At 40.1% G+C, this 11,158-nt stretch overlaps 1 protein-coding gene across 3 annotated transcripts in view; it reads right to left on the bottom strand.

Moving 5' to 3' along the window:
- The window catches only part of LOC128613632 (complement factor H), a 30,949-nt gene that overhangs the window by 13,195 nt on the left and 6,596 nt on the right, over positions 1 to 11,158 (bottom strand). For all 3 annotated transcript variants that reach the window (XM_053634563.1, XM_053634564.1, XM_053634565.1), the window contains 5 exons: positions 2,377 to 2,577; positions 2,116 to 2,289; positions 1,848 to 2,021; positions 287 to 487; positions 26 to 199 (listed from right to left, as the gene is read on the bottom strand). In XM_053634563.1, the coding sequence (XP_053490538.1) occupies positions 26 to 199; positions 287 to 487; positions 1,848 to 2,021; positions 2,116 to 2,289; positions 2,377 to 2,577 (924 nt within the window). The remainder of the gene's footprint in view (positions 1 to 25; positions 200 to 286; positions 488 to 1,847; positions 2,022 to 2,115; positions 2,290 to 2,376; positions 2,578 to 11,158) is intronic.

Here is an 11,158-nt window from a genome sequence, read left to right as displayed (position 1 = left end):
ACTTTTTTTGTAAATGTATACATACCAATACATCGTGGTTCTGGCTCCCAGCCGTTCTCTGTACATGTAATACTTGCAGCTGTACGTTGATAACCATATTCACATCTGTACCATGTGTTCTCCCCTAATTTATAAATGTGCTTGTAGTAGGACGGATTATTTAACAGATGTTCACCTCTGGGATATTCACAGGTGATTTCTGCAAAAAATATTTGTTTTCATTACTGTATCCTATAACTATGGTGTCAACAATATTTTAGCAGTCTTCATTTCTTTGTATCTTTACCCTCACACACTGGCCTGAATTCCCATTTCCCATCCTCTTGGCATTTAATATTTCGTGACACTTGCTTTGTTCCAAAAATCCAGTATTTTTTTGAGCATATAATCTCCACATATTCTCCAGCCAGAAATATATTTTTCCCTATTGGTTTTGTGCTGACAACACCAGTTGTGGGTGATCCAAGTGGACAAGTAATTACTGTTGCTGCCAAAATGAGATAAAACAGAGAGAAGTTTAGAGATCTCCAAAACAGCCATTAATTTTTTTAGGGTATACTGTATAAGGTATTTGCATATATTCATTTAACACCATCAAGAAATCAAACACTGGGGTACCACTTTCACATTCTGGTTTTATACTCCAGCCGTATTTTGTGCACCTAGGATTTCCAGGTCTGGGATTGTACCCTTGTTCACAACTATATTGTAGTATATTGTTTTCTTTGTACTCCTTATCAGCGTTAGTAAATCCATGTGGTATTTCAGGTGGCAGGCATTTGATTTGTGCAAGAAGCAAATTCACAATTTTTGTTGCACAATATTGTGAGATTTGCAAATCATTTGTTGCTTGAGGAAGATTTTGACCTAGAATGATTAAGCAGCTAATAAACAAAGTAAATCCAGTCTTGCTACAGAAAGCTTCACCTTATTAATGATCATATGTTTTGTTCCTTGTTAAATTTATTTTATATATTATTAAGAATAGACTATGTGGAGTATCTGCCATGAAATTTGGGCTCTGTAAAAATCATGAAGTCCCTGTAAATATCAGTTATAGAAACAGAAATGTATTGAACGTGCCCATTTACATAAACCTGTCATGTGTAATAATTGTTCATAGCAAGTTTAGCTATTTTGCTATGTAAAATTGCTATGGCTTTCCAATTTCTGCTCAGTTTCACTGCAGTACTCTGACAGCATTTTAGGCTCTTATTTTGTCGTCAGATATTTTCTGGAATGAGGGTCTAATTGCAAATTATTTAAGCAATACGCTTAACATCAGCACAGCCATAGGCACGCGCTGAAATTCAGTAAAACCGCATAAGTGCAAGTGTGATACTGCAATATTGCTTTTATACAACAGTTCTAAAAACAAGAAATTAATACAGCATAAGTGACATTTCGATCACAATATGGCCAAATGTTCTGTTGTTCCGCTAGCGGAAATAGATCCCAAAGAAGCCACACTCACTTTGTAGCACATCGGCTAGTTGGCTAACTAGTTCACATTGATTTGCACATTCCCGCTTAAGGTGCTTCTGATAAAATTGGCATCCTTCATCCTTTTCATCTTTGTCTGACAAGCTTTCATATTTTAAGTCAAAAGTTATATTCATGAAAAATATGGTTTGACATGTCTGCTGATGATGTCACTAAAATTACTGTAGTAACTGTTCCAAACTAGGAAGTGGAATTTTATGTTGTGAACACAGACAAGCATAGTGCTAGAAACAGTGAAACATCCCAGTGCATTTGTAGTAAATATAAGCACTCTTTGAATGCCGCTCAACCATCAAATGAGTGGACAGAAACTAACTGTTGTATAATAATAAATTGATACTTACATGTGCATTGCTGCATGTTGTCCCATTCCCCATTTTGGTTACAGGTGACGAGAAATCTTTTAGGTTCATATCCTTGATTACACTTGAGCTCTATTTTTACATTTCTATTATAAGTATTCTTTTGTATCCCCATCACTTCTCCATGTGCAATCTCTGGTTTTTGACAAGTAATTTCTGAAATACAGGCCAAAAAAAAAAAAAAATTATTTTATACTTACCCACCCATTATAAACAAGTTAATAAACTTTTTTTGTAAATGTATACATACCAATACATCGTGGTTCTGGCTCCCAGCCGTTCTCTGTACATGTAATACTTGCAGCTGTACGTTGATAACCATATTCACATCTGTACCATGTGTTCTCCCCTAATTTATAAATGTGCTTGTAGTAGGACGGATTATTTAACAGATGTTCACGTCTGGGATATTCACAGGTGATTTCTGCAAAAAATATTTGTTTTCATTACTGTATCCTATAACTATGGTGTCAACAATATTTTAGCAGTCTTCATTTCTTTGTATCTTTACCCTCACACACTGGCCTGAATTCCCATTTCCCATCCTCTTGGCATTTAATATTTCGTGACACTTGCTTTGTTCCAAAAATCCAGTATTTTTTTGAGCATATAATCTCCACATATTCTCCAGCCAGAAATATATTTTTCCCTATTGGTTTTGTGCTGACAACACCAGTTGTGGGTGATCCAAGTGGACAAGTAATTACTGTTGCTGCCAAAATGAGATAAAACAGAGAGAAGTTTAGAGATCTCCAAAACAGCCATTAATTTTTTTAGGGTATACTGTATAAGGTATTTGCATATATTCATTTAACACCATCAAGAAATCAAACACTGGGGTACCACTTTCACATTCTGGTTTTATACTCCAGCCGTATTTTGTGCACCTAGGATTTCCAGGTCTGGGATTGTACCCTTGTTCACAACTATATTGTAGTATATTGTTTTCTTTGTACTCCTTATCAGCGTTAGTAAATCCATGTGGTATTTCAGGTGGCAGGCATTTGATTTGTGCAAGAAGCAAATTCACAATTTTTGTTGCACAATATTGTGAGATTTGCAAATCATTTGTTGCTTGAGGAAGATTTTGACCTAGAATGATTAAGCAGCTAATAAACAAAGTAAATCCAGTCTTGCTACAGAAAGCTTCACCTTATTAATGATCATATGTTTTGCTCCTTGTTAAATTTAATTCATGTATATTTTTAAGAATAGACTATGTGGAGTATCTGCCATGAAATTTGGACTGCGTAAAAATCATTAAGTCCCTGTAAATATCAGTTATAGAAACAGAAATGTATTGAATGCACCTATTTATATAAACCTGTCATGTGTAATAATTGTTCATAGCAAGTTTAGCTATTTTGCTATGTAACATTACTATGGCTTTCCAATTTCTGCTCAGTTTCACTGCAACACTCTGACACCATTTCAGGGTCTTATTTTGTCTTCAGATGTTTTCTTTAAAATGAATTTTAATGTCAATAACTGTTATGTCAAAAGTAAATACATAATACATTTTTCAAATTTATATTCACCTTACCTTGATTTTCAGCGAGCATAAAGGAAGATATCCCAAAAGCAAAAAAGAAGATTTTGACAGCCACTTGCATATTAGACCCCATCCCTAACACATTTGCAGAATAGGGATTACTATGTTCTCCTTTTTGACAATGGATCAGTAATAGTCCTCTGTTAATCATTTATCAAAGCTGACACTGCTCTTTCTACACATTTGGAGTAGTGTTCCATAAAAGAAAAAATGTGGAATCATTTGATTTTAATAAGTATTTGTTATTCTCAGCTTAAGTGTATGATTATAAAATATGTCTCTTTAAGAAGTGATATTGAACATTTCAGGTCCTTGTGTGCAAGGCAGATATGTTGAGAATAAAGGGCAAGTTGCAAAATAAAGGTGAAATAAAAAAAATGTTTTCGGTCACAAAATGTTTAATATGTCCAAAGATGCCCTTATTATACAAATATTGTAAATTAGCTGCTGTTATCTAAATGTAATAAGAAAGCCAATATATGAAGACAACAAGGGATGGTCTTTCAATTTGCAGCCAAAAATGATCAATCCACATTCTGTGAAAGATAATAGTATACTAGAGAAATATTGTAGCTAAGAAAAATAGTTTCTTATTGTAAATACATAAAAATATAGCAAATATTATATATATATATGTATATGTTCATTTATTATTCAATGTACTTTTTTCTGGAGCGCTGCAACAAAGTGGGATAGTTTCACTGCTGTGTACCAGAACACCTAACATTTAAATGAATTATTTATTTTTCTGACAAAATATATAAATTCTTATTATATACTTTGTCAAGATATTTTTGGAGCTCACATTGTAATTTTAAAATAATTTTTAAATATGAGCACTTATTTATTTTTGCTTTTTGTGGACAGCTGCCACAAAAACTATGTACACAAAAGGTCAATATCCTTTTGATTGACCCACAGCCAGAGGATCAGCAAAATCCAGTAAGTGGCCCCATGTGATTTCCGAAAAGAGTTGTTTATTTAGCAAGAAATAAGCAGAGGTAGGTTACAGACATTTGGAAAATTTGTGCTGATTTTGAAGAGGAATACTCTTTGCTATGTTGGATGAATAAAATCTATGGCTACATTTTATTCTCTCTTTTACCAGTACATCAGTGACTCATTCATTAATCATCATTGACAACACCAACATTAATCTCTACAAAAACAATATTTACAAAAATTTTCCTTATTCTCCTATAAAAACCGGGCCCTGCATATTAGTCTACTGCTGTGGCTCCTGTTGCCCTAGTGATCTGCCTGATCCATCCTGATGGTTTACTTCTGCACTTGTCACTCATTTTCTGATGTTCAGTTTCTGCTGTTCAATTCAATTCAAATATACTTTATTTTTAAAGCAATTTTAAGAACATTGTCACAAAGCAGTTTCACTAAAATTGCGCTAGGCTTTTAGGGGAACGAGCAGCTTTAGTTAGGTGCATTACGGGAGCCAGAGCACCGAACATAGCAGGTACTATTAGGGCCTTAGGCAAGCATAGGTTTTCAACGGTAGTGTTTCACGTATGAGCTAATGTCAGTAACTGCCTTTGTCAGTCAGAGTTTACTAACAGCAACATTGTAGAGGCGTGTAAATTAGCAAAGGCGAAGTAGTAATATGCTCTGGCCTGATCTCAATGAGACATGTTGATGTATCTTACAGCAGATTATAGTTGCTGAACTGCTGCTTTTCCAGGTGGTGCTCCGAAAACAATGTGGGATCTATAGATACCATCAGGTCCATAATGTGGTAGGATAAGTGATTAACCATCCTATTAGACCTGTTTGGGGTATGGCTTTGGCAGACCAATGAGGTGGGAGCTACCCTCCCTCAGGGAATGCGGTACATGTTCTATGGCCCCTTTGTCCAAGAGGGATCTTACAACCTGTGCTAACGTCAGACTCTAGTCTGTGCTGATAACTGTGGTGAGCACACCTCTGAACCGGGTTGAGCTCTGAACTGGACCTGGTACCCCTTTTCTACGGTAGACAGAGCCCATGGAGACACATTTGGCAGTAGTTTCCATACTGCCAGATGGTCTTTTAGTGATGTTTACTTTTCCACATTCTATTGGAGGGAAAGCATCAGATTTTCATTCCCTGTGACAGCTCGCTCACCAGAGAACACTGAAAACTTGGGACAGCCTTGGCTAGGGGAGGCCCTATAGTAGCACTGGGGGCTAACTGCCCTAACAACCTCATGTCCCCTGATTCGTCCCTCCATGGTACTACAGGACCACTCCTCTTTTGTCTGCTTGGCCTTTATAACCATTCTCAGATCAGGCCTAGTAGCAGGCTGCGACTGTGGCCGCCCGGTTCCCCTGGCTGTCTGAAGGGGTTGGCGGGATGCCGTACTCACCTTCTGTGCTTCCCTCACACTAGCGCTGGCGCGGGCTCCACTTGTGGATGCCCGGGTGAACTCAACAACAACAGGGAAGGAACTGGCTGAATGCCGCCGTATGTCGAGCTCACTAGGCAGGTCTGCTTGGTAGGCCTGCAACACTGCCATTGTCTGCAGTGACCCACAAGCAAGACCCAATACTGCATAGGCCTTGCCCACCAATGCCACGTTGGCCTTACATGGCTTGGATTGCAAAGCCCCCCCCCCCCAATTACCTTCCATCGATGGAGAGAGGTGGCGCGCAAGAGCCTCCTCCTCCACCTTCAGCCTCGCGCACGAGAGGCGCTCCCATAGTGTTATGCTAAACGCAACGTCAAAGTTCCCTTTGAAAGGGAACATCAAATACCATGTCTTTATATTGTTTTTTTTTGTTTAAATACAAGTCAAAGTACATTTACAAATCACTCCTCTTTGTTTTTATTAGCATTTTCCTTGCTATCACAACTTTTTCAGAATGGGGGTTGTCCATCATACCAAGAAAAAAAGCCATCAGCCATGACCTCAGAGAAGCAACTTTTGCTGCAAGTTAATCTGTGAAGGGTTATAAGGCCATATCCAAACAATTTGCAATTTACCATTCTGCAGCGAAAGATTGTTTACATTTGGAGAGCCTTCAAGACAGTTGCCAATCTTCCCAAGACTGGGTGTCTCAGTCAGTCCAAGTTCAGACCATTTAATCCTTGGAGACATCAAGAAAAACACAAGAGCCACATCATGTGACCTACAGGCCTCTGTAAGCACATTAAATGTTAATGTTCATGACTGTACAACCAGACAAAGACTCCTTCTCTCCAAAAAGAATATAACAACATGACTTAGGATTTGCAAAATTGTATCTGACCAAACCACAATAGTTCTAGAACAATATCCTTTGGACTGAAGAGACCAAGGTGGAGATGTTCATCATGCACAGTGCCATGTTTGGTGAAAACTAAACACAGTGTATCACCACACAAACCCCTCATACCAGCTGTCAAGCATGGTGGTGGAGCGGCTTGTTTTGTAGCCAGAGGACCTGACAAGCTTGCAGTCATTGAGACAGTGATGAAATTTATACAGAATATTCTTAAGACAAATGTGAGCCCATCTATCCAGAAGCTGGGCCAAATATTAAGTTCTCTGGATTTGTAGCAATTCCACCATTTAAGTAGCATTTTGGGAATATTTTTCTCAAGTTGAGCTGTGCGGCATTGTCCGTTAGGCATGGAAAAATTTAGTTATAATCTCACCCACATAATGGGCCAACATGCATGTAAGGAAACAGTGGTCTGTGAATAAAGGCTAATATAGTTCCTTTATATTTATAGATGAAATTGTCTATGCTCTATAAATCTGTGACCTAATAATATCCCAACCATATCGCAAGGCACTTTGGAGAAGTCATCAATCAAGGAAGACTCATGACACACCCAACGTCATTTCCATCAGGCATCGCTTACAGAAAGTCAACATAGAGGCCAAGGAAGAAGACAATCTGTGTCACAAGACTACAACTGCTTTGAGTTACCTTCTTGGATATCAAATTATGCCTATATTCTAACTGCCTTAAAGCATTTGGGTAAGATTTTCACTGTACAAGATTTGTTGTATGTTTGTTCAAAGTAAGGGTCTCAGCTAAGATTTTGATTTTATTTGAAGAAACTGCAACCAGACTTGTGCCAGAGAGCTGTGAACATCTTGTGAACAGTGGAGCAACACACACCATCTTCACCTTGATAAGGAGCTGCAACCGAAGCGTGCCTTCAATGGAGATCATCACGTTATCAATTGAAGTTCGTATCAATCTATCAAAAGTATGTGATCACATCTTTATGGCAAAATAATTTATCTATCTGATTACTTGGGAAAGAGCTGTATGGCATATTCAAGTGTATGACAGAATTACAGTGTACAATTTACAACGTATGTTACATACATATAATACACATATAAAGTCACTATATTGCATTCCTGTTTAAATTAAAATTAATTAATGTGGAGATAAATTGCTAATGGTTATTTATTGCTCTGTGCCTTAGATCTATTTACATTTATATTTACATTTATTCATTTAGCAGACGCTTTTATCCAAAGCGACTTACAAATGAGAAAATACAAGCAAAGCGATATCAAGCAGAGAACAATACAAGTAGTGCTACAATACAAGATTCATTAATTGAGTTCCAGAAGATCTATTTCTTCTCCTTTAAACATTTATTTATAGATTTACTTGTGTGTTGTCTTGCTGCATGACCCACTAACAGTTAAGCTTTAGTTTACATACAGTTACCCTGACATTCTGCTGTAGAATTTGTGAGTACTATACAGAATTAATTCATCCATCAATAATTGCAAGCTGTCCTAGACCTAAAGCAGCACAGCAGCCCCAAACCTTGATACTGCCACTTCCATGCTTCACAGCTGGGATGAGGTTCTGATGTTGGAATGCATGGTTTGGTTTTCGACAGACATAATGCTTTTCATTTAAACCAAAAAGTTCTCTTTTGGATTCATCTGTCCACAAAACATTCTTCCAATATGCTCCTGGCTTATCCACGCTGTCTTGGGCAAACTCCAAATGGGCAGCAGTGTTCTTTTTTATTATTATTATTATTATTATTATTTGGAGAGTAGTGGCTTCCTTCTTACTATCTGCACACTGTTTTCACTTCCCATAATATTATTTGCCACACCCATGGACTGGTTTTTGCTGGCTATCCATTCCTTGGGAGAGTAACAGTGGTGCTGAATTTCTACCATTTGTGTATCATCTGCCTCTCAGTGGATTAGTAGAGACCAAACTCTTAGCCTGGTGAGCACTGATAACTCTTTTTCTGAGGTTGTCAGGAAACTCCTTTTGACTGAGGCATGGCACACCAAATAGAATCACATGTAGCAAATGTATTCTGTAGGAGTTTGTCAGTCTCTCACTATCTTTTGGGGAAATTTTTGCCCACTTCTCTTTACAGCATTGCTTCAGTTAATTGATGTTTGAGGGCATTCATTTATGCATAGCTCTCTTAAGATCCTGCCACAGCATCTCTTTGACTTGGCCATTCCATCACCTTCTTTACATTCAGATGTCAATTTGCTGGTGTGCTTGGGATCGTTGTCCTGTTGCATGACTCAATTTCAGCTCTGCTTAAGCTGCTGGACAGCTGCCTCACATTGTCTCAAGAATATTCTGGTATAAAATATTGAAGTAATGTTTGAAGTAATGAATGGAAGTATACATCTTCCACTCGCTTGAGAGATGTCAGGGCCAGTAGGAGAGCTACCTTTATAGTCAGAAGCTTCTCAGAGGCTGACTCTAAGGGATCAAATGGGGCCCCTGACAGACCTCCCAAGACCACAGCAAGGTCCCAGGAAGGTATGCGCAGCCTGCAGATGGGCCTCAGCCATCTGACACCACGCATGAACCTCGAAGTTAGAGGATGTTGCCCCACAGAGGCTCCCTCAACAGGGGCGTGGCACGTAAACCCTGATTGTAGAAGGAGCCAAACCTGCTGAGAAATGTTCTTGAAAGAACTCCAGGACTGTAGCTATCATGCAGTTCACTGTGTCTAGCTGACGTTCCTCACACCACAAGACAAAAAGCCGCCACTTGAGCACATACAATTTCCTTGTGGATGGTGCTCTAGCGTTTAACATGGTTTCTACAATCTCAGTTGTGAGACCAGAATCTATGAGCTGGTGCCCCTCAGGGGCCAGACCCACAGGTTCCGTAGTTCTGGCCGAGGGTGATAAATCAGCCTGCCGGCTTGAGACAGTAGATCCACTCTAAGGCCTCAAATGGGGCACCTGACAGACCTTCCAGGACCACAGAAGTTCCCAGGAAGGTATGCGCAGCCTGCAGATGGGCCTCAGCTGCCTGAGACCACGCATAAACCTCGAAGTTAGAGATTGTTGCCCCACAGAGGCTCTATCAACAGGGGCGTGGCTGGCCGAAATGGCGGCCACGTAAACCCTGATTGTAGAAGGAGCCCACCCCGCTGAGAAATGTTCTTGTAAGAACTCCAGGACTGTAGCTATTGCGCAGATCACTGGGTCTACAGTGGATCCCTGTGGATGGGAATCTCCCAAGGAGTGCCATCTTGCAGGGATATTATCTCTCAGAACCATATTCGAGTTGGCCAATAAGGTGCTACTAGCAGCAGACATAGACTGTCTTGGCGAACTCTCACTAGAACTTGTGGGAGCAGAGCGATGGGGGGAACAGCATACAGATGTGACCTCGGCCACATGTGCACCATGGCGTCCAGCCCTAATTGTGCGGGAGTAGTGAGGGCGAAACACAGCGGGCCATGTGTTGTCTCCTCGGAGGCGAACACATGCCATCCCGCTTGGCCAAACTTCGCCGTATGGACTCCACCACTTGTGGATGGAGCCACCCTGCTCCAGATGAGGGCCGCACCAGAGACCGTGAGCTGGAGAACTGTCTAAGACTGTGTGATGGAGGTGTCTCTCATTACCGTCTTGCGCTAAGGAGACACCCCTAGAGTGTGACCCAAGGCTAGAAACTAGGGACACTCAAATTCTCATAGCACGTAGGCATCGCTGCATGACACTGATTATTCTTTACTATTATTTTTGTGTGTGTTTTTTTTCTTCCCCTTTTGGCTTTCCATAGCGGAAGGAGGAGTCGCAACGCGAGCTCCGAACTCGGAAGACAGAGCAAGAGATAGAGCAGTGCTCGTCTCCGGCTCCTCTTCCGGATCTATAAGAGATCCCCCGAACCTGAGACGGCTAACTGCCTCGGCAGCGGCCAGCCCAGATCCGCGAGGCTCTGAAACCCCACTCGCTTCGGCTTCCGAGAAGAGCGCGAGGCATGAGCGGAGCTGCTTAATGTAGGCATTACCATGCGCAGCCTCTCGAGGCTGCCATCGCATACTACACCGCTAACACTTCCCCCAGAAAGTGATGAAACAGGAGCAAGCCGTAACACACTTCCTGAATTCTTTCTCGCTCGTTACTTACCTTTCTTTTGTTTTTTTCTAAAAAAAGGATAGAAAAGTTAAGACATTTTGAGAAAATATCGTGCAGAATTTAAGCGTTTTTGTCACACAAACAACAGACATGCAGTCCCACTGAAGATAATAAGCCTGGCGGCGTGGTTCACAGGTGCCATATATATATATCATGTGATGCGCTTAATTGCCATCTCACCTGATCATGGCAGGCCTATAAGTAGAGGCATGATTTTACACAAGCTTCAGATACCGGTCACGCGCGCAAGGCGTTCCTATACTGTTATGCTAAATGCAACGTCGAAGTTCCCTTTGAAAGGGAACAAAGTGATATAACCAAGGAAACATGATATTGTGTGCAATTCAGAAAACTGTGAATTCATGTTTCAGTTTTGTG

This window comes from Ictalurus furcatus, chromosome 10, assembly GCF_023375685.1.
Source record: "Ictalurus furcatus strain D&B chromosome 10, Billie_1.0, whole genome shotgun sequence".
NCBI lineage: Eukaryota > Metazoa > Chordata > Actinopteri > Siluriformes > Ictaluridae > Ictalurus > Ictalurus furcatus.
Note: the sequence above shows the minus strand (reverse complement) of the source record. Positions and strands in the feature narration are given on the sequence as shown.